The 23,770-nt window shown below is 45.5% G+C and overlaps 1 protein-coding gene across 6 annotated transcripts in view; it reads left to right on the top strand.

Annotated features, from left to right (window-relative positions):
• The window catches only part of HDAC7 (histone deacetylase 7), a 244,594-nt gene that overhangs the window by 147,138 nt on the left and 73,686 nt on the right, over positions 1–23,770 (top strand). For 4 of the 6 annotated variants that reach the window (XM_044431113.1, XM_044431112.1, XM_044431114.1 and 1 more), the window contains 2 exons: positions 16,053–16,249; positions 18,826–18,916. In XM_044431113.1, coding sequence (XP_044287048.1) covers positions 16,053–16,249; positions 18,826–18,916 — 288 coding nt within the window. The remainder of the gene's footprint in view (positions 1–16,052; positions 16,250–18,825; positions 18,917–23,770) is intronic. The other 2 variants (XM_044431116.1, XM_044431117.1) reach the window with 1 other exon arrangement.

Here is a 23,770-nt window from a genome sequence, read left to right on the forward strand (position 1 = left end):
CGCGCACAAATAGAAAAGGACATACTTAATATAGCGAAACAAATGAAAACAACCTGAACAATAACTCAGTGCTTTATTTTGTAAACTCCTACCTGGTTCCCGTCTGCCCTGAATATCTTTGAAAAGGATGCTGCTTCTAATTAAAGAGGAAGAATTTGATTTCCCTGATTGCTCTTTAAAAATTAAGACTGTTTGTTGACTTGTACTGAATTTAGTCTTTTCTACTCATATTAAGAGTTTTCCCCCTGGCCAGTTTTGGAATATGCATGCTGGGATCCTCTTCTCAAGTACACTGCATTGGGTTCTCCTTACATTAAAACATGATACATGCACACACATATTATTATTAGGGTGCTTCTTACAGTTACTGAAGAAAGGTGTGGCACAGTTTCACTCCAATTACCAATTGATTTGTTTTCACAAGCAAAATTAGCTCTGTGTTGAAACCTAGATTTAAAGATTGGCAAGAAAATGTTTGCTTGGTAGATTTGGATGGACAGGCTGATATTTATGGGATCAGCTTGCAGATCCCAACGATAACTTTCTGTCATTTTTTACTTTGTGTACTAAATAAGAGGGCCTTTGGGCTGTTGGGCAGTATAAAAATGAAAAGATAAAATAAAATTTGCCAGCTAAGCCCAAATGACAACACATGCAATTTTGAACATCTGCTAGGATCTAGGTTTGTCCCTACCACTTTACAGCTTCAGAGCCTCCTTTGTTAACACCGCAGCACCATCTTCTGGAGCCTGGACCCAGTCCCTTTGCATTGAATGTGGCTGAACAATCAGTCCACAATCCCATTTTATAAATATCCATTCTTGGTGACCCAAGAGTGAAACAATGGACTGTTATGATCGATTTTGCCCAGTCAGTGGATTGCTTCATTGGCATCTATCTCAGAAATGCTGATGGAGCTTAGGTTATGTTTATTTCAGCAAAAAAGAAATTTCGAATATATTGGGCGCCACAACTTTTCAATAAAGGGTTTTCCAAATTGTTCAAATGTTGGAGGTGTAATAGAGTGAACTTTTCTCTTAGTCATATGTTTCGGCAATGACCAATGGCCACATCTTTTGGAAAGGAGGTCATAATATGGATAAACCTTATGATGGAAAGTTGCTTAATATTTATAAATACAAATGTTCTTAACTGTTTACTCATCTCTTGGAACTTAATGTCAGGTCAATGTAAATAGATTCTCTGCAAGCTTTTGATAGCTAAAAGTCTAATTACAATGGCTACCTTCAGTAACAGAATGGCACTTTTGTTTTTTAAACAGGTAGTTTTTAGGCATGATTTATGAATGGACAAATAGATTCATAGATAGATTCATAAATAGATTTTGCCCTGACTTAGCTGAAGTCTATGCATAATTATGCCTAATAATAGTTTATTTTGCTATACATAAAAATACAGAGGGTTAGATAAATCCATTGTAATAGAATCACTCAAGTTTTATGGAAGAAAATGGTAATACTTCATTTTTATCTTTAGTTTTGAGCTTGACCTTTGAAGTTCACATTAAAACAATTAGGAAAAATAATCTGAGCAATAATCAGCAGAAAATACAAATAAGAATAAAACTCCATAATCACAATCTGAAAGCACTGTAGTATAAAAAGTCTCCATTCGCAAATATATCAAATCTTTCCCTGCCTGTTCACAGCCTAAAACGAATACCACAAAAGCAGCCCACAACAATTAGGCTATAGCCAATGTCCAAATGCCTGGGGAGGAACACAAGTTTCTTCCTGAGATTATCTTCAGCAGCATCCAAAACAGCTGAGAGGTCTGAGAGAACCAACTGGGTCACATTCTCCTTGCTTTGGCCCCCAGTGTAAGTCATCTCCTAGGTAGTCAGGGTAATTTCAGTACCAAAACTGGGCCTGAAGCCACTTGGATAAGCATCTAGACAATCTGTTTCATTCAAACGTGTCTGGAGTTGTACACACTTAGTTGCTTGCCCAGAAATGTTATGTTTGAGATTGCCCAGTAATCACTCAGATGGGGTGGGGGTGGGGGCTCTATTGGCTTTAGAAGAATAACATTTCAGAGTTTCATCAATGCTTCCTTAAAGGAGGTAGCAGTTGCTTCCATGCCCTGTACAGAGAGAGCTACTGACCCAGCTAGTAATGATCAGCTAGGATGGAAAAGGGCCAGGCTCACTGGTGTCTTGCCAGATTTTTCCACAGGCTTTGCCCAGATTCTCAGGTGTGGAAGTGCATTAGGATAGATCACAGAGCCATTTGTCATGGGCAAGAGGGTGCTGTTATACTCAGGTCCTGCTTGTGGGATTCTCATAGGCAGCTGGTGGGCCACTGTGTGAATGCTGAACTAGGTGGACCTTGGGCTGATCCATTCTTAGGGAAGCTGTAGCAACTCCCTGCAAAAATGTGTCAAGTCTGCATTGGGCAGCAGTTTGGATTACATGATTTTATGACAGTAGCTGAAATTCATCCAAGAAAATGAAACTCGTAGGTGCCATGGGTGAATGACTGTTGCACTTTGCCTGAGACTCCAGAAAGGCCTGGTGCACCCCTTCCTTCTCCCCTTTCCTGCAAATGGGCATGTGCAGATGTTGCTTCCCTGTTGACCTCCATCTATCACTTTTAAAATAATAGAATTTAGAACATCTTAGGCTCTTGCATTACTGTTGGCATGCTGTTATTTTGAACTTTTTTGTGGCATAGGGAGGGGTGTGTGAGTGTGCAAAGCTTTGTTTGGTAGCAGCTTGTGCACTTTTTTACCCAGATATGCTTGTAAAGTTTTACCAATGGCAACTGAAATATTGAAATACTACAACTGAAATATTGTAAGCCTGGCCTGCTCAGCTAGGTGACCTTCAGAGCTGAAGGCACCCACTGGCTACATACTAGGATTTGCTAGGGGCTTGACAACCTCTTCTTTTGCAATCTGATGCAAGCAGCCTTAATGCAGATATTCCCAGGGTTAATCCCCATTGGAACTTACTTCCAAGCAGACATGCGCCATAAGATTGCACTGTTTCCAATGATTTGTTATTACTATTAATATTAGGGTTACTTTTTTATTTCTGTACTGGCTTTCTAAAGCCAAGCAAGGGAGATTGGAACATTAAAAACAAAATAAAACATTAGCACCAACCTTAAAAAGCAGACTGGTAGGCAGGTGCAAAAAATGACAAACTGCACCAAAATAGCCTCTGTAAGGTGCAGGGGCTCTGACGTGGTTTTTTATCAGGTCACTCTGTAGCAAGCAGAAAAAACAAGAGACACATTGATCCTGTATAACCAACATAATTGGTGGGCTGAGTTTGCTGTACAAGCCCAAATGAAATCAAAAACTGTGGTAGGGTTGTTCACTGGTCTTGCCTGTTCCTTTAAGGTTTGATGTTCAGAATCTCACAAGCAAGTTCTTCCTAACATGCCCTGCAAGAGAATGAAGAGAAATTGCTGTCACTTACGAAGGCCTGCTGTTAAAGACAGAGGACCAAAGTCTGGTCTAGAAAATGGCAGCCCTAAACTATTGGGGTCCCGGAGAAATCTGCACTTGGAAAGCTCAGTTTTGGCTTTTGTTTTGTTTTGTTTTGTTTTTTGTTTGTTTTTTGCCTCTTTCACCTCTATTTAGAACCTCTGCCCACCTGTTCTCTGGTAGCTGGTTGCTTTAAGCATCTGGCCTCAGGATGCTGGCATGCCTCCCTCTCCCTTGCAGATTAACCTGGAAAGCTTGGAATAGGCTGAGAAGAAGCAGGAGTGCCTTTTTGGGAGTGATTACAACCAGTCCACCTCCTTGCTAGCCCTTGCCCAGCCCGAAGGGAAATGGAACTTGGGAACTTTGCTGGGGTCTTTCACCTTTCCTATAGGATAACCAGGGGAGGCTTTGATTCTCTACCATTTGATTTCACTTTCTTTCCCTGCAAGCATTGTTGCCAGTGGACCAGAAGGGGAAGGAAAAAGTGGGGTGTGTTTCTGTGCCTTTTCCACTTGCTATGCTAGTGAATCTTTTCAAAATATGAAAATAAGCACAATGACTTTCTCATGTCTGTGCATCCTGTTGGAAGTACAGGAGCAGGCACCCAGTGAAGAGAATGAAAGAAAAAGTTAACGATGTTTGTTCAAGGATAGGCTAGACATGCACATGGTGGGCATGTCATGAGCAGAACCAGCTGGAGCTGGGGGTCAGACTAGATGGCCCAGGAGGCCCCTTGTGACTCGCTCTGTTTCTATGTTTATAATTCCGTGGCAAGCAGTTGTCACTGTGCCTTGAGGAGGGCAGTAGCATGAGCAAAGGAGATTCTGAAAAGTAATATGAACAGAGAAGTGGCTTAAGAAAAACAGCCAAGTTCCAAATGTCAGAGGAGTCCTGGCTTGCTCCCAGCCTCCATATGGAGAAAGGGGCAATGTCCAAAGGTGCAACTTGGCTGTGCTTTGATACGACATAGTTTAACAACTTTGCCCAACCTGATGCTTTGGATTCCCATCCCCATCATCCTCACCATGATCAAAGGTTAGGAATTCTGGGAGTTGTTGGCCAATATTTCTGGAGGGCACTTGGTTTGGAGGATTGGTTCAGAAAGTCTGAAAAGTGTGTAAAATTTGACCACCTTATATCAGTCAGTTGGGAATATTTGAGTGTGGTGCCCAAGGGGGGGAAAAGCCTCTGAGGGTGCTTGAATGGAGTTCTGTTCTTTAGTTTTTGAACTGCCGATAGAAAACATGCAGTTCAAGGGTGACAAGAAGACCTGATAGATCTGAGCCTGCCACTCAGCCTTCCCCTGCTTGAGGTTCAGGAATTAAGGAAGAGGATTTTTTGTACCAGGCCACAGAAAGCTTTCCCTGCAATATTTCTACCTGTTGGGGTAAAGTTAAATACACAGGAGCAAGGATGAAAAAAGCAAAGTCGTAAGGCACTGTGTATGCATTACACTAATGAGGTGCATCACTTTGCTGTTTTGCATAGTTCATTCCAGTGCGCTTTATTATGGAGAGGAGCACATGACACTCAGAGCACCCCTGCACCCTGGCCACAAGTGGGGATTCTAGCAAGGCCCTTCCTAGCTTGTGAAATTTAGTTGGCATGTCAAGCTTGTAGAGGGAGAATTTACTGAATGAAGCAAACATCTCATCTGGACGTTGAGACCATCTGCATGCTATTTCCTTCACAGCTCAGGTCAAAGGGCTTCCTTTTCACTCTTTAAAACCAGTAATAGTTTGCTCGGAAGTGGCCAGATGCAAAACAGAGCAGGGCTCCTCCACCTGTTGTTGTTGTTGTTGTTGTTCTCATAGCATTGCATTTATATCTTGTCTTTTTCTCCCTGGTCCCCTGTCCAGCATTCTAACTATACCACACTGGATCTCACACTGAACTTCCCTCTTCTACACCACAACTGAAGCGGCAGATGTCCTGTTCTCTCTTGCATCTGGCTGCCCTTGTTTGAGATTAGGTTATTTGAAGAGTTGCCTTATAATAGCTTGGCCTAGCCCTAAAATCAGCTTCCAAGGCCCTGCTTTTCTGAATTGCTGTTAAGAGTGTTCATGTTAGCAGGAAAAAGGAACCATGACCCCACATTTCAGGACTCCCTCCACTAATACACCTCTAAGATCTTCCACTGAGGTCCTTCTTTGGGAACTGTCTCTGAAGGAGATTAGAAGAGTAGCTACCTGGGGGAAGGGTCTTTTCTGTGGTAGTGCCCCGGCTTTGGAATGTGCACCCCAAAGAGGTGCGCCTAGCACTGATGCTTTATTCTTTAAAGCACAAGACAAAGCATTTTTATTTATCCATTATTTTAAGGGTTGATTAATTTAACATATAGTTGAATTGTTTTAGTGTATATTTTATATATAATAGTTGTATTTTAATGTGTTCTTACACTCTGATTGTAAGCCATCTTGAGATCTGCCTGGATAAAGATGGAATAGAAACATTTTAAATAAACAAACAAATCATTGCCCTCTCACTTCAGAGTTGTAGAGGGAGGGCAAAAGGGTCTACAGTTTGCTTGTTTGTTTACTTCAAGTCTATGCTGACCAATAGTCAAGGCTCTCGGTGGTGCGGCTTTGTTGCTGGCTTTTATTTGTTTGGTCTGCTGTTGTTGATTTTAATCATCATGACGCAGTTGTAACTGTGTGATGTGTGGTTTTTTAATTGACTGTATACCAGAGCTGTGCTATGTACTGGAAAGATCTGAGGTTTAAGCCCACAGGTCCAAACAAACAAATCTACATATACTAATGTATTCATGTTCTAAAGCCTCTATGTGTGTGTGTGTGTGTCTTTAAAGGATGATGTCTCCTAAGGACACCCATCTTGTACAAAGGGTACATGGGTGGGCAGGGATGGGGCGGTGGCCTCTGATTTCAGGGAACAACCAGAAGAAAGGCTGGAGGGGGAGTAATGCAAGCTAATTCAGGAGGATCAGACACAATAGAGGTCACCACAGATAATCAGGGCCCCTGTGTTTTTATTTCAGCAAATGCCCGTGGACAGCAGGGTGCCTCCCAGAGATGCAGGGCTGCAGCCCTAGTAGGCTGTTCCTTAACATTTCCCTGTCTTGGGAGGTCTTTACCTGGAAAGCGGCTTCTCAGTGATTTGGAATAAAAGGCTGAATTCTCTGCCCACTGCAGTGTATTTTTGCCCTGCTCAAAACTATTTTAATGCAGTCTTTAAATGGCAAGGGAGAGATAGTAAGCTCAACTGGAGGAGAAAACTCACCATGGTGATTTTGGGTTGGTGGCAGTCCTTGCTGTGAGCATCATCAACATCGTTATTATCACCACCACCACCACCTTCATCAGTAGTGCATTTTTGTAAGTCTGTCTTAAAAAAAAAAGACTCAAAGTGATTTACAGTAGCACTAAACGAGTCTTCCCTGGTCTGGTGCACCCCAGATGTTTTGGACTTCAACTCCCCTTGGCCCCAGCCAACATGGCCAAGGGTTAGAGATGCGGAGAGTTGTCATTTCAGACAGGTGAAGGGCACCAGGTGTGCATTAAAAGACACAAAGTTCCAAACAGCTACAACCCTCCACACCCCAGAAATAAAAAGAGAAAAACATCAGAGCCCTAAGCAATATGCCATAAATAATTTGACCTGGGCATCATCAAAGCACAGGCCAGCTTGTAGTGGGTGCATTGGTGATGGTGGCAATGTGTGTGTTTGCACAGCCAGAGTGCATTCACACTCCCCAAGTCTCGCTCTTGCGTGCTGTTAGAACAGGCTGCCTTGCTCCATCTCATAGCCTGGAGTGAACTTCCAGCCCAACCAGTTTAGGAGAGCCTCCCCTACTTATGCAAATGGCTGTTAATTGGACTAAAGTGCTCTGGGTTTTTGTGTTTGATCTTTGTTCTGCTTCCCTTGGCACCAGGGTGCATCCTCCCTGTGCTGATGTAATCAGCCTGCAGTCGGAACCTATGCATCCTGCAGGGGGGTGGAAAGGTGGAAGCTCTGTCTCCCTTTCCCTTCCCAAGGCAAGGTGCTTGGCTGCCCCTCTCTCCTGCTAGTGTGTCAAGGCCAGGCCATAAGCAGGGGCCTCCCTTTTTCCAGTTCTTGCCAAGAAGTTGGGCTTGGCTTTGACAACTGCCAAAGCCACAGCTTTGCAGCACTGGATGCCAGGCCTTGTTTCATGGGCAGAAGCATAGCCCACCTTCTCCCCTAGACACTCAAGGCTGCCCCAAAACCAGCCAAGGAGTGCAGACTTAGATTGCAAGGTTGCTGTCCTCTGTTGTGGGAAGAGCAACTGATGCTTCCTATCCTGAAGAGATGGGTCATCCAAACCTCCCCTTCTTTTCCCTAAAGGGGAGAGGCAGTGCCTCCCATCCCCAACCACTCTCTGCCAGCAGAGTTGCTGTGAATAGAGTGAAATGCCTGCCATCATGACCAGTGGGAATGTATTGAAAAAGGACTTGTTCAACATTATTTTTAGGCCTCCTTTAAATGTTCTGCACGAGATAAAAGCCATACAGAGCGGGCACAATAAAATTCAATAGGCACATATTCATTCAGAGTACCATAAAACAGGTTACTGATAACATGTCAATAAAAATGGAATGCCTTGTAAAACTCTTATTCCATTTATATATATGCACACACCCCTTATCAGTTTCATTTCTCAGTTCATGTATTCTGTCCTCATGGCTTTAAATACAGGCTTGATACAGAGAAAAGCCTTACAACTTGTAGCATTCCCCCACCAGCCATTCTGGTGAAGCAATGCTGGGAGTTCCAGGGCATTTCTCTCTCTAAATATGTACCCCAAAGCACAATCCGATGCATGCTTACAACTTGCAGCATGCCTCAGCCAGAGGGGGGGATGCTGAGAGTTGTAGGCCTTTCTTCTGCCTAAAAATGTACATTTCAGTCAAGCAGACAATTGAAATGCCCTTGCAAAATGCACATACTCAGCCACACTTTGTTGATAGTAGGAAAACAGGCTACTGTGCCTGACCAGCTTGGCAACAGAAGCTGAGGGGCAACTCGAACAGGGCAGCATTAATCCATGATTGTTACAAGGCTCTCAGCAGGGCCTGGATAATGAAACCCCAGCGAGAGGTTGCAAAGTAAATAAACCAGCCACTGAGACGCAGCCCAGGCCAAGCCCATGTCTGTGAATGTAGAAATGATGAGTCGAGAGGCCCTTTCCAGCTGCTTATTCCTAGGGGGCTACCTAAAGAAGCACCCTGAAGGGAGCAGGTCATTCGCAGCAGTTGTGGGGCGGCCTTTTCACTATTCAAAGCTTGGCCAGTTCCTCCATGCATAGATATAAATCAAGCACATCTTTTTGCTAGCCTGCTGAGCCATTTAACCCAGGAGTGTCAGGTTTGGCTGACAGCCTGTGACTGGCCCAAAGTCACCCATTGAGCTTCATGGCAGAGTGGGAGAACCCAAATCTCCTGAGTCCCAGTCCCACACACTTAGCCTCTACACCATACTGGCAGGAGGGGAAATGGCACCTGGACACCTCACCTCCCATCAGTCTAGCCCAGGGGTTGGCAACCCGCTGCTCCAGAGCCACATGTGGCTCTTGAACCCCCCTGCTGAGGCTCCATCGCTCAAAACATGCTCCTGCACAGCCGCTGATCCGCTCGAAGCTCCACTCAGGAACGCAGCGCTAGCTAGTTAAGTAAATCAGCTAGAAACATAGAAACATAGTAATCGAGCAAGTCAGAAGGGGTCTCCCGGGCCATCTAGTCTGACCTCCGGCACCAGCCGCCTCCGCTCACCACATGCCCACCATGTGCATGTCCACCCTATCTTTGAACACCCACAGGCAGCTAGTTAAGTAAATCTAGTTAAGTAAATCACTACATTCCTCTGCTAAACAAGCTTCCTGCAGGCTCTCATAGAAACTGCTGAAAAGATTCTCTTTGTCCTAATGTAATCTCCTTCATCTGAATATTAAAAGCTGCGCTTGGGACCTGTCACAATTCACAGCACTTGACTGTTTATCTGCTAATCAGTCACTAAACACACCTATATCTGCAACCAGGCAGATTTACTGAGCTTTCCCCCACTCCAACCATGGATAAATCTGAAGAAAAGTTTCTGAAGAAAACCGAACGTTTAATGGTACATGGGTAGATTCATTTGCTTTTACTACTGACAAACTTATGGGGTTTGCTGTTTAATGCATGCAGCCCTTTAGCACTGACTTTTACTCTTCGGGAAGCTGTTCTATTCAAAATATATGAAAGGAGTCCTACTAGTTAATAATGGAAGATTAAAAATAACATTTTTTTTAACAGAACAAGAGCTGCAGCTAAATCATAATGAAGATATACATAGCATTAAGGTAAAAAACAATATATGCAGTGTTATCTTCATTTTAGATGTCAAAAGGGTTTTGCAGCTCCCGGTGTTTGTGTGTGTGTGTGTGGGAAACAGGTCCAAATGGCTCTTTGAGTGTTAAAGGTTGCTGACCCCTGGTCTAGCCCAATAGCTTCAGCTCTGGCTGATAGCAACTCTCCAGGGAGTCAGGAAGAGACCCTGTTACCTCCTCCCATCACCCACTTTTTATTATTTTATTTATGTTGTTGTTGTTAGTCGCGAAGACATGTCTGACCCATCGCAACCCCATGGACAACATTCCTCCAGGCCTTCCTGTCCTCCTCCATCCCCTGGAGTCCACTTAAGCTCACACCAACTGCTTCAGTGACTCCATCTAGCCACCTCATTCTCTGCCGTCCCCTTCTTCTTTTGCCATCTATTGTTCCCAGCATTAGACTCTTCTCCAGGGAGTCCTTCCTTCTCATTAGGTGGCCAAAGTATTTGAGTTTCATCTTCAGGATCTGGCCTTCTAAAGAGCAGTCAGGGTTGATCTCCTCTAGGACTGACTGGTTTGATCGCCTTGCAGTCCAAGGGACTCGCAGGAGTCTCCTCCAGCACCACAATTCAAAGGCCTCAGTCCTTTGGCGCTCAGCCTTCCTTATGGTCCAGCTTTCACAGCCGTACATTGCAACTGGGAAAACCATAGCCTTCACTATACGCACTTTTGTTGGCAGGGTGATGTCTCTTTTAGTATGCTATCTAGATTTGCCATAGCTTTCCCTCCCAGGAGCAAGTGTCTTTTAATTTCTTGGCTGCAGTCCCCATCTGCGGTGATCTTGGAGCCCAGGAAAATAAAATCTGTCACAACCTCCATTTCTTCCCCTTCTATTTGCCAGGAAGTGAGAGGACCGGATGCCATGATCTTAAGTTTTCTTAATGTTGAGTTTCAAGACAACTTTTGCACTCTCCTCCTTCACCCGCATCAAGAGGCTCTTTAGTTCCTCTTCACTTTCTGCCATGAGAGTGGTATCATCTGCATATCTGAGGTTGTTGATATTTCTCCCAGCAATCTTAATTCCAACTGGTGGTTCATCTAGCCCCGCCTTTCTCATGATGTGCTCTGCATATAAGTTAAATAGGCAGGGCAACAGTATACAGCCGTGCCGAACTCCTTTCTCAATTTTGAACCAATCAGTGGTTCCGTGTCCAGTTCTCACTGTTGCTTCTTGACCCGCATATAGGTTTCTCAAGAGACAACTAAGATGGTCTGGTACTCCCATCTCTTTAAGAACTTGCCACAATTTGTTGTGATCCACACAATCAAAGGCTTTGGCATAGTCAATGAAGCAGAAGTAGATGCTTTTCTGGAACTCCCTAGCTTTCTCCATGATCCAGCGTATGTTGGCAATTTGATCTCTAGTTCCTCTCCCTCTTCGAAATCCTGCCTGTACTTCTGGTAATTCTCGGTCCACATACTGCTGGAGCCTAGCTTGTCGGATTTTGAGCATCACTTTGCTAGCATGTGAAATGAGTGCAATGATGCGGTAGTTTGAACATTCTTAGGCATTGCCCTTCTTTGGGATCAGAATGTAAACTGACCTTTTCCAATCCTGTGTCCACTGTTGAGTTTTCCAAATTTTATTTATAAATATGAGCTAATGTTCCTCTCCATAAAATGAGTGAGGTTTCACACAGGCTGCTGTGGAACACGGGCCATGACTCCCAGAGCCCAGTGGAGGCCAATCTTCTGCACCCTGCCCCCCCGCATCTCTTTTAAAGCAAAAGGACTGTCCATGAGCATATTTGGTTCACAGAGTAGCTCTGTGTGCATTCAACCACAGAGAGCTGCAAACCAAATGAAAACAAGCAAAACCTCTTTTGTATCTGAACTGGCTAAATGCCCTTATGATGAATGCAGCTGCCTTGTAGCATCTAACTCAGTGTTGTCCACATTGATCCGCAGCAGCTCTCCAGGGTTTGTCCTGCTTGGAGATGTGCTAGATGTGCTGGGAACCTTCTGCATGTAGAGCATATGGCCCAGCACTGAGCTGTGGATCATCCATCCGTGTGCTTGCGTGTGTTTGGGGAAGACCACTGGCTGGTTCTACAGGCAGCTGTTGCACCATGGAAGCAGAACTCACTCTCGTCAGCCCAATTTTGTCCCAGACTGCTGCTTGAGTCACAAGTGGGGAGTCTGCTTCAGGCAACAGATATCAGGTGTGAGGAATCAGGAGCAAATGGTTAGTCATTGACTGTGTTCATTGTGTGGTGTAGTGTGGTATAGTGTAGAGCCGGTGTGGTGTAGTGGTTAAGAGTGTGGAATGGAACCCAGGAGTTCTGGTCCTGCCATGCCATGAAGCCAACTGGGTGACTGTGTCCACCCCAACCTAATTCAGAAGTTGTTGTTGTTGTTGTTATGAGGAGGAGGAGGAATATATAAGCTATCTTGAGTTCCTTGAAAGGGGAAAAGTTGAGGGATATACATTTAATAAATAAAATTTGCAGAATAAAATTATTCTGAGATGTGATAGTGAAGGACGGCATACAAATGCAATGAATGAATGAATGAATGAATGAATGAAAAATATGCTTACTGCCAAGTATGGGGAAGAGGAAGTTATGAACATCATTGTCTGACACCCCCCCCCCCGCAAAAAGAAAGAAAGAAAGAAAGAAAGAAAGAAAGAAAGAAAGAAAGAAAGAAAGAAAGAAAGAAAGAAAGACAGAAAGAAAGAAAGACAGAAAGAAAGAAAGAAAGAAAGAAAGAAAGAAAGACAGACAGACAGAAAGAAAAAGAAAAGCCTTGGCCTGCTTTGAGCGCTATGTGTTTTGACTTTGGTGGGAGGGCTGGGACAGCAACTTTAAATGCTTCAGTTCAGGCAGCAACATGGCAGGGGCAGTCCCTGTGAGCCACTAGTCTGAGCATTCCTCTTGCTTGAAAGAGGCCTGCTGAGAGGAACAACTCATGCAGAGGTACAGTGAGGTTCCTCCTGTACCCAGGGTGCAGTGGTTTCACAGGAGCTATCATAATTCGATAATTTCATGACATTTCCTTCTCAGCATGTTTCTTTCTCATGGCCCTAAGCATACGTGATAGTCGCCAATAGAAGATAATACCATCTTATGTTCTTCGGAAGGGAGCATCCACTGATTCTATTAAGGCCTTCATTCATAGGGTGGCCAGGTATCCTCTTTTACAGTCTTCTTTTTAAAGTCCCAAGTCCCAGTCCCAAGTCTACTATTAAAATGAAGATCCTTCTGAAGGAAGAGTTAGACCTTGAATTAGCCACCCTTGACACCTGGACAGCAGACTCAGCGGGGTGGCACTTGTAGTCTTCCTCAGTATGGGTTCTCTCCAGTGTTAGTCTTTCATACAGAAAAGCAAGTGAAATGAAAGGGATTTTGGCATTTCACTGAGTCCAACTCTAAGTAGGATTAATACTGGATGTAACACTACTAGGATGCCCTGTATTTCTACTCCAGTTATAGTCATTATTCCTAGATTTACATCTGCCTATGTACATACCCATGCAGATTGGTGTCCCCTCATTTCCACTTTTTGGGTGATTGAGGAGTGGCTGACCTTTTCCTCTCTTAACTTTTCTTTTCCCATTCTGAACCTATTTTTACTGTTGGCCTGATGCATGGAGGCAAGCCGGAATGTTTCAACTAAGGCAGCAGCCTCAAGATGGCCTTGTTCCTTGGGCAGGGCTGAGGCTGCTCTGTTTTTCCTGTTGCGGTGGTGCCGCTTTATTTTTGATCTGGCTGGGGATGGTGCGTGTGTTTGCATTTTGGCTGTTCTCCCAAGGACCAGTTTTTAGCACAGAAATTGTCCAATCATATCAGATGCTAGCAAAGCAAGTAATTCGCTGGCTGTCAGGGCGGTTTTGGTGGGCTTGTTAGAAAGTGTCTGGAGGGAGAGGATGCGATTAGTGGTTTTGCTTCTCAGGATGGAATCTGAATCCGGTTTACTTACGGTTCTAGTTGATAGCTAGTTTGAAGTTTATGTAAGGAAGCACAGTTTAACCAGGGCTAAGTATTACTCTGTGTCAATTTGCTGCCACCCACGATCCAAAGCCTGTGCCAACATGACCCCAATTCTGCCCTGAGAAATGCCCCGTGGTACACAAGAGCTAGGAATTGCTCAGCTGATTGCTGAATTTGAAAATTGCATCAAGCAAGGTGTACAATGTTACCTGCTTATCTCCATATCCATAAGGGTTGGGAATTTTTTTTCTGTTTCTGAATGAAAGGTGAGATTCTCCAGGTGTTCTCTTCTGCATCAGGTTTTGGATACTGTGCTCTGGGAAACAGTCAAGCACGCACTGAATACACTCAACCTGTAATAAAAGCAAAGGTCACAGTCCCTCCCCACAAAGGTTTAGTCGCACTTAAGCTCCATTGAAACCAGTGGGATCTATTAGTTGTCTTTGTGGCTCCTTGGTTTCAGTGGGGCTTGTGCATGACTAGTTTGCTTGGGGCCACCAGACCTGTTTGCTCTTGGAGTTGTGCTTCTGCTGAATCTTACATGGGAACACGTTTGCAGATTCTTTTGTATCTTTGGATTACTGGCAGCCGGTGGAAGAGAGATCGCGAACAAATGGGCTGGATTCCTGTATAATCATACCTGAAGCAGACCCATTTAAATTGATGGGGCTGTAGCCATGGCAAACTTATTCCTATTTATTTCAGTGGGTCTGCTCTGAGTCAGTCTAGATCCAGCCCAGTGTCTCTAGTTCTAGATGGATTGACTGACTGCTTTGCTGGAATGCTGGAATGATTCACTGATCTAAAAGATGTCTCAGTCACCTTTCAGGTAGCACATCCAGACTGCCAGGGAATTCTGTTTGTGAGACATACAGAGCAGTGTCTGCAGTTTCTGGCACTCAGTTGTTTGCCCCCCCAGCATGTATCTCAGAGGACACATGTCTTACCCTACCACTGCTCCTCTCCTCTCTCCTGCAACATATACAGACCTGTCCATTGATTGGGGTGGTTCTCTAAGGCCCTGCCCCAGGTGTCAGTGGGGAAAAAGCCTTCTCTAGCACATAGAATAAATAGCCTTCTCAAAAGGGCTTGTGTGGCTGTGTGTTAAGCACCAAGCGAAACCTCTGGGAGGCAGCCATAGTCGCGGTTCGATCCTTGGCTTCTCCCTGCAGGGCTGCAAATATGCTTGCCTGACACCCTGCAAGAGCTCCTGCCAGTCAGTGTTGGTAATACTGGGCAGGTTGGACCCAGGCAGGGTCTGATTCAGTATTAGACAGCTTATGTTTCCTTAAAGCTTTTGGTGAATCATAGGGGAAGCTCTTCAGTATGAACAGCTTGCACTCTGCTGCTGGTGGTTCTGTTACTGTAATCAAGTGCACATATGTTGGATTGATAGGTTAAATTTTTATAGCTTGAATTTGACATTTGTTTCTTTTTGGATTGTAAGCCACTTCAAAGATCTTGTGCTGGGAAGATGAGGTGCAAATGTTTCTGAGATAAAATGGTTAGCAAGGCAAATCTGGGAATGAGTATTGAGGAAGCCTGCTGATGGAATATGGTTTGTGGAAAATTACACAGATTTGCATAATTTATTCTGCTTCCCATAAGGTGTGCCTGGGTTTGTAAGGTTTTTTCCCTAACTGCTTATGTAGAATACATAAATTATAATGGATGAATTCAGGCTACTGAAAATAACAAATACAGGGGAATTTTTCCGGAATGTTTCATTCCAGAATGTACAAAATACACTGCATTTGTCAATGCTGATAATATAGTAACTTTCATCATAATGGCAGTGTTCCTATAGTCAACCCCCCAAAACAACAACAACAAGCCACAAATTGGGCCATATGGCTATATTTTTTGAGCTGATAACTGCCTCCAAAAATGTGGGGCAGGACAAAATCTGAGTTCTTATTGGGGCTGCATTTCAGTGGCAGATGGAGCTGAAGGGAAAGTTGGGTGGGGCCAAGATGCCAAAACTTTGGGGATATTTTAGTATGAGTCTCTTACTGTCAGCAACTAACCCTTAAGAGAGGTACTTTGGCCATTTAGAATGGAGAAAAGACTGCATAAAAGTGGGGTAGCCCTCAAACAGTTGGTGGCTGGGGGAAGGAAGCAGGTGGGGCCACCTGGGGAGCACTGGGACCCCCAGTGGGCCAGATTTGAGCTTCAGTACCTCGGCTTAGTGGGAAGGGCAGGAAAAGAAAGCTGGAAGTGGGATGTTCAACCCAGTCTCAAAGGATCTATGTTGGGCTGGGGGATTGTGGAAGTGGCCAGGATGGACAGCCACTGAGCACCAACACCTTGTGTCTCAACAGCTGCCCTGAAGCTCTGTGTCTCCTTGCGGGTCCCCCAGACCATTCCCATGGACCTGCGGATTGGACAGCGCCTAGCCAAATCTGGGCCCGACACAGCCTTGCTGGCCCTGAAGCAGACGCAGCAGCTGCAACACCAGCTCTTCCTGGCCAGCTTGCACCAGCAGCAAGTGGAGCAGCTCACCTACCCGCACCTGCGGGTAAGTGTGATACCCTTTCTTGGGGGCTTGGGCTGGGGAAGTGGGTGCCACCTGCTCTCCAAGGAGCAGCTGGTTTCAGGCCAGCTTTGCCCCCCTCTTCTTTCCTGGTTCTTTGACACTGGAACAGGCAGATACGGAAACATCCAAGAGGAACTCACGAGCCGCAAACTCAGTCAGTAGCTTATAGAATCACAACCCATAAATGAGGGCCGACCAAGCCAAAGTCCTCCAGAAATTTTGATCTATAGCTCCCATAAACCGTGACCTTAAGCCTTGCTGGCTGGGAATGATGGGGGTTGTATTCCAAAGCATGTAGAGGGCACCAGGTTATCTAAACTCACTTGAACCTCTGGTTTCCCCTGGCATTGATTACTTGTGGTAAGTGAAGGGGCTTTTGACTCACTTCTCTTTTTGTCATGGTACTGCTAGAATGCTGGGGAGTTTGAGCCTGGACTCCTGTTGGATGTGCACAGAGTCTCTTTTTTACTCACTGTGCCATTAGGATAGCTGACTAAGAGGCAGGATGTGTATGTGCAAAAGCAACTGTAGGGCCTGCTTGCTAGTGCAGGGCAGCAAATATATAGCCCTCCAGATGTTACTGAGCTGCAACTCCCATCAGCCCTGGCTGCTGGAGAGGCATGATGGGAGTTGCAGTCCAAGGGCCATTTGTTCCCCACCCCTGTGTTAGGGGATAGGAACCTCTGGGCAGGAACCTTCTAGCCCTGGCAGGTGACCAGGAGAAGCGAATGACCTTCCACTTTCTCCTGGAGCCCAATCAGATGACTTCAAAAGGGTGGAGGCCAGTAAGATATCGCTAACCATTTCCCAATCTGGCACCCTCCAGATGGTTTGGAATGCAACTCCCATTAGGCTCAGGGGTATAGCCAAGGATGATGGGAGATGTAATCCACAGCAAGTCCTGCCAACAGGCTTGAAGACATAAATTGTATATGAGAAAGAGCCCATGCCATGGATCCTTCCCATGCTAGCACCACTCCTTGCCAGAAGATGGATCAGCTCAGGCATCCATGGGAGAGCGCCACGGCCTCCCGTGTCACCAACCAGTGCATGGAAGAGTGAAAGGGGACTTTGTAGAGGCTCCAGGAAGCTGCTGCTTATCTTTAGTCTGACTGAAGAGCTCTCCAAGGGAAGCCACTTAGCTGCTCTGCTGCTAACTGCCACTTGATGCCCCAACAACATACTCAACCAAATGAACGCAAAGTGAATGTTGTGCAGCTGGCTCTCTGTAACTGCACACTGCCTGGCATTGCTTGGCTGTCTGTGAGCTCCCACACACAGCTGACTTGCTGTGTTAATGTGGGGTGTTCCTAGACATTCTTTACAGCTGATGGGGAAGGTGTTGGCAATATAATATTGGCAAACATCACACTGAGGCAGAGGAGATGCAGGTGGGGAAATCTGCAGACAGGGCAAATCTTCAGGACTGCAGTTCAGGTTCAACCCCCAGCATTTCCTGGTAGGGCTGGGAATGAACCCTGCCTAAAATGCTGCCAAGCCATGGCTGCCAGTCTGTGTTGACAATACTGGGCTAGATGGACCAAGAGCCTGACTTGGTATAAAGCAGCTTCTCATATTTCCTGTGACAGATAGTGCAAAGGCAGTGGTGGCAGCTGAGCCGAAAGGCCTAATGCAGTAGAGGAACTGGAAAAGAGCAGCCATAATAGAGTGGCTGAAGGAACTGGGAGACAGTGAATGGTGGGCTGAGAAACAGAAATCTGAAGGTAGGATGGCTCTAGAGCATAGTGATAACCTAATTCTATGCAGACGGTCCCAGCATCGGTACTAGGTATCTCCATGCAGAGATGTCACCAGCTGAGGCTAGATGGACAGGTAATCTAAGCCAATACATGGCAGCTTCATATCCATTGGGCCTGTATGGGATATTGCCCCTGAAAGTGAACACATATGGTTGAGGGCAGAAGTCTGGACATTTTGAGCTTCTTCTGCAGTCTTGGGATTTTTGAGTCGCTGCAGATGAAAGTGACTGTTGTCGCAGCTGAGGGTTCTGTTGTTTCTGGAGCATTCTCTAGGGCTGCACTATTGATCCCCTTCTCCTGGGAACTGGAGCACCTGAACCTGTGGAAGTAAGCTTCAGGCACATCACACCAGGGCTGGGCAGAAGGTGGATCTCTGGAGTGACTTGCAGTAGATTGGCAAGGATTTCCAGCTCCCACTTTGTTGAACCATAGGCGCAGCAAAATTAAACCCAACTTGAATTATACTGCAGACATGAAGAAAGCTTGTGATGGCTAAGAGTGGAGCTTTGTGCAAGGAGATTGTGAGCTTTGCTTACTTCTGGTACACCAACACCAAACCAGTTCTTGGGCTCAGGATTCTTGACTTCTGGGTGTATGTCTTTTGCATTTGGCCCCCGATGGTGGATCTCAGGGTTCTACTAAAACAAACAAACAAACAAACAAACCAAGAAGATCCTGTAGGTCTCAACTCTGCGAGCCCTGGGGTCATGCCATATAAGCTTCTTATGTGGTTGAAGAAGTCAGTTAATTGATTTTGCCTTGTTCTTTTTTTCACTCTCTTTTTCTCTCCATATCCAGGTGCCGATGGAGCCACCACCCCAAGATTCCACACCTGGGAAGCAAGAACAGGAGCTGCGGCTGCTCTTGAATAAAGACAAAAGCAAACGCAGTAAGAGCAGAATCCCCCTCCCTCATTGCCCCCTTTGTGTCTCATTAGCACTGCTTTCTGACTGCTCCATAATCATCTTCGGCTTTCTCCAATCTGGTATCTGGTTGTTAGACAAAAATCTTTTGGCTTTCTTAAAAGAGCACACAGCTAAACACAAATGAAATCTTGAGAAGCATTTGCAGTTCAATTCTAACCTCAAGAAATAATAGCGATGCCACGAATGACCAAGTTGAATCAGCGGCAGGTGAAATACTAAGGATGAGATGTGCTAACATGAGCGAAGGGTGTGTTACTTTTAGAGCAGGGATGCAGAACCTCTTTCACCGGAGGGCCACACTCCATTCTGGAGTAAGTTTTGGGGGTTGCACTCCAGTGCTGGATGGGACTGGAAGGAAAAAGAAGCTGGACTAAAGGCAAACTGAGCAAGGGCAAAATACTGCAAATGCCAGCATGTTTTAGCTTAAAACTCATATTGCTAGTGGGTAAACCTTAGAAGAGCATTCAGCCTTTTAGAATGGGGAAAAACTGTAGAAAGGCTTAGAGATCACCGAACAATGGGTGCTGAGGAGAAAGGAGAAGGGTGCATGGCCATCTGGACTGGAACTTCAGGAGGGCTAGATGAGTCCTTTGGGCATGAAGTTCATCACCCATGGGGCAGAGAACACCTCCTGTGCATTTGAAAGGTAACACGATATGCCGACCATTAACCATCATGGGATGCTCAAAAATAGAATCACACTGCAAAAGGAATCAACCACAGATGCTTTTTCAAATAACTCTCCTAATGTGCAGTGCCTCTGAAAGTAAAAGGTCAGGTTTTTCACATCACTAATAATATGTGAAAGAAAACTGCCCTGAGATAGTTGACCAGATACGAAGTAAGAACTTAGCATCTGGTGGCACTGGAGAGATGAACAAATGCAGCATTGCATAAGGTTTTGTCAGCCTAAGTCCGCTTCATCTGCTGCATCTGATGTCTCCAAGCAGGAATGCCACAGTAAATGTGTCCTTGGAACAGGAACATTGCACATAGTCAAAGGCCCTTGCAAACTCTCAGTCCTTTCATTACATAATTGACTGTCGAGCCTTGGAACGTGTAACGTCCATAAAACTGACTGCTGTTAACATCAAGATTAAAATACCATAACTTTAAAAGATTGGCATCAGAGATAATCCTTGTAAATGTTCATCTAGTTTACTCAACAAAAGAATGCGATAGGGAAAGGCAAACACAATGCCTTAGCTGCTGTGGCAAAGAGTGCCAACCATGTGGCTGATAAAACTGATCATCCGTGGAAAGTGCAGTGAGCTGCCACATGGTATTTGATCTGTTAGTCTTTAAGGCAGTGATCCTGGCACACTTACCTGGGAGTGAGCCCCACTGAACATGTTGAGACCTCAGGGTGAACATGCACATGATTGTACGGGGTGCAATTCTGTACTTACTTATCTGGGAATAAATGAATTGGACTACTCTCAGAGTAGACCTGTATTAGACTGCACTGTAAACTACTACAAGGTGGCTTGTTACGACAGCACAACAGTGCTCTCCCTTTGGAAATTGTCCGAAAGGGAAGGGGAAAAAACCCTTTTATAGGACTGGGGAAAGCAACATTTTAAATTGTAATTATATATAAACTTATTTATGGAACATAGAAACATAGAAACAGAGCGGGTCAGAAGGGGTCTCCTGGGCCATCTAGTCTGACCCCCGGCTCTAGCCAGCTCTGCTCATGACATGCCCACCATGTGCATGTCCAGCCTATCTTTGAACACCCTCACTGATGGGGCCTCAGCCACCTCCCATGGAAGCCCATTCCACACCCTTGGGGTCCTAACTGTCAGGAAGTGCTTCCTGGCATCCAAATGGAACCTTGCCTCCCTGAACTTTGCTCCGTTGGAGCGCGTCCTGCCTTCCTCTGCAGGGGAGAACAGGTCTCTACCCATCTCCGTGTGACATCCCCTCACATACCTGTATGTCGCCAGCATATCCCCTCTGAGTCTCCTCTTCTTGGATCTGGAGTAGCTGCTCCTCAGTTGTGGCCACTGCTCCAGTTTTAGTATCGTCTGAGAATTTGATCAGCAGACTGTTCACCCCTTCTTCCATGTCATTTATAAAAAGATTAAACAGGATCAGCCCCAGGACAGAGCCCTGGGGGACTCTGCTTGTCACTGGCCGCCATCCCGATGATTCCCCACTAATGGTTACCCTCTGCTTTCGGTCAGTCAACCATGCCCTAATCCATCGGACAGTGCTTTGGTGTATCCCAAAACTCCTCAGTTTATCTAGCAGGATATCATGGGGCACTTTGTCAAAGGCCTTGCTGAAATCCAGGTAAACCACACCCACTGCATCCCCTCCATCCAGCCATCTCGAAACCTTGTCGTAGAATTCCATAAGGTTTGTCTGGCAGGGCCTGTTTTTGCGGAAGCCATGTTGTGTGGCTGCCAGCCTCCCTTCCCTATCTAGCATCACTAGATCTCTCTCTATTATGAGCCTTTCCATTGTTTTTCCTACAATGGACGTAAGGCTAACTGGTCTGTAATTCCCCATGTCCCTTCTACTACCCTTTTTGAAAATGGGGACCACTGATGCCACCCTCCAGTCCTCTGGAACTTCACCCGTTCTCCACGAGGCCTCAAAAATGGAGGCCAGCAGACGTGAGAGAACCCCTGCCAACTCTCCAAGTACTCTTGGGTGTAACCCGTCAGGGCCTGGTGCCTTTGTAATGTCCAATGCCCTGAGGAGCCCCTTGACTTCTAGGGGGGTGACCCTAATCTTTGCCCCTAAATCCCCGGCCTCATCTAATCTCCTATGTGGATCTCCCCCATCCTCCTTTGGGGAGAAAACAGAGGCAAAATAGTCAATTAGCTACTGTGCCTGTTCCCTTGTATTAGTCACTGGATCTCCTTCCTCCTTATTTAGTGGTCTCACTACTTGTCTGCCCTTCCTCTTCCTATTTACATGCTGAAAGAAGCCCTTTTTGTTGCTCTTGATATTCTTGGCAAGTCTCAGCTCGTAATCAGCCTTAGCCTTGTGAAGAATCCTTCTGCAACGGGCCTTCTCCTTCCAGTATACCCTTTTGTCTAATTGCCCCAGTACCCATTTCCTACGGAGGTTCCTCTTTTGTCTAATCCCTCTAACCACCTCCTTTTGCATCCATGGTGGCGCTCTCTTCCGCCTCCCCACCTTAACTAACTACAGGTATCGTCAAGGCTTGCGCCTCCAAAACCTCCCTTTTGAGTGCCATCCACCCCTCCTCAACTCGCTTACCTTCCAGTAACCTATCCCAGGAGACTTTCCCCAGTCTGGCCTTCAGTTGGCCAAAGTTGGCCCCCTTGAAGTCCCAGTGCTTGACCTGCTGCACGTCCCCATTCCCCTGATCTCATAGCAAAGGATGGAGTGATCGCTCACATCCAGAGCTCCCCTAATTTGTACTTCATCTATCAGCTCCTCTCTATTGGTCAAGACTAAGTCAAGGATGCCCCCCCCCCCCCAGACTCCTATTAGATTTTTCCAGATTTGTTTTACCTCTCATTCGCTGGTCAAACAAACAAAATATTTTGCTAATTTAACACTGGGATCAGAATTGCTATTATTATTTAGATAATTACTGATTTCATATAAAACATGACATTGTGTTGAGGGTTATTATTTAGGGCACAAGAGCAAAAATCCTCAGGGAGGATATCTCCTGTGGGGAGGAAATTGAGTGTGGCAGTTCTGAGTGCCTTTTGCCAGCTTGGACTGGCTCACCAGTGATGGCTTCTCCTAGACAGGTTTAATTTGGCCACAGTGGTTCAAGTGCTGGTGACCTTAATGCTGGACTACCTCAATGCACTCTTTGTAAGGCTGCCCTTAAGGCTGCTCTGGACAGGAGCAGTGTCTTTTCTGCCTGCATCTCCTTCTCTGAGAGAATGGAATTGGCTGTGTAGCCAGGCTGTGCTTAGGATTTATTCTTAATATTACATTACATTTATCCTCTGCCCTTCTTCCTCTTGGAAGAACCTGGCATGTTCTCTTCTTCTCCATTTTATCCTCACAATGCCAACCCTGTGAAGAAGGCTGGGCTGATAATGTGCAGCTGGTCACAGGGAGCTCTTTGGCTGAGTGGGAGGACTACAAACCAGATCTCCTGAGTCCCAGTCCAGCAGTCTTAGCTGCTACTCCACATTGGATCCTTGGTGGGCTGGTATGAGGAGTACTAAACCCTAAACAACTTGGGATCAAGATACTAGAGGCATGGATACCACCTCCTCCCTTACAAACCTACCCAGTCACTGAGATCATTAGCTGAAATGTGCACGGTGGTGCTGGATGGACCTGTGGTCCAGCTGTGGTCCCCTAGCAGAAGAGCCTCCAGTGTGGCATCTCCATTCCTGTGGAACGCTTGGCCCCTGCAGGCCAGGGAAGGCACGAACAGTGCATTGTTCTCAGTGCCAACTGAAAACACTTGATTTTATTTTTAACTTTATTTATTTATTTATTTATTCATTCATTCATTTATTCATAACATTATATCCTATCCGATATCCAATCAGGATCTCTAGATGGCTTACATCAGGGGTGTCCAAACTTTTTGCAAGGAGGGCCAGATCTGGTGCGGTGAAAATGTGTGGGGGCCAACCATTCAGCCCGACATTCTTCGAACCATTAACATTAAATGCAAATGAACTATTTTATGAAAGACTAAACAAATAACTTAAGTGCACTAATGTGAAGGGTGATACTGAGATCTCGACTGCATTATATAGGCCAGGTCTGGCTCAGAAACAGTGGTTTTGAAGCGCGAGATGTCACGCAGGTGAAAGTCACTTAGTCTCGTCCTCACGCGGTTCTTGTTAATGTTCATA

Source organism: Varanus komodoensis, unplaced genomic scaffold (assembly GCF_004798865.1).
Source record: "Varanus komodoensis strain SLA01 unplaced genomic scaffold, ASM479886v1 scaffold22, whole genome shotgun sequence".
Classification (NCBI taxonomy): domain Eukaryota; kingdom Metazoa; phylum Chordata; class Lepidosauria; order Squamata; family Varanidae; genus Varanus; species Varanus komodoensis.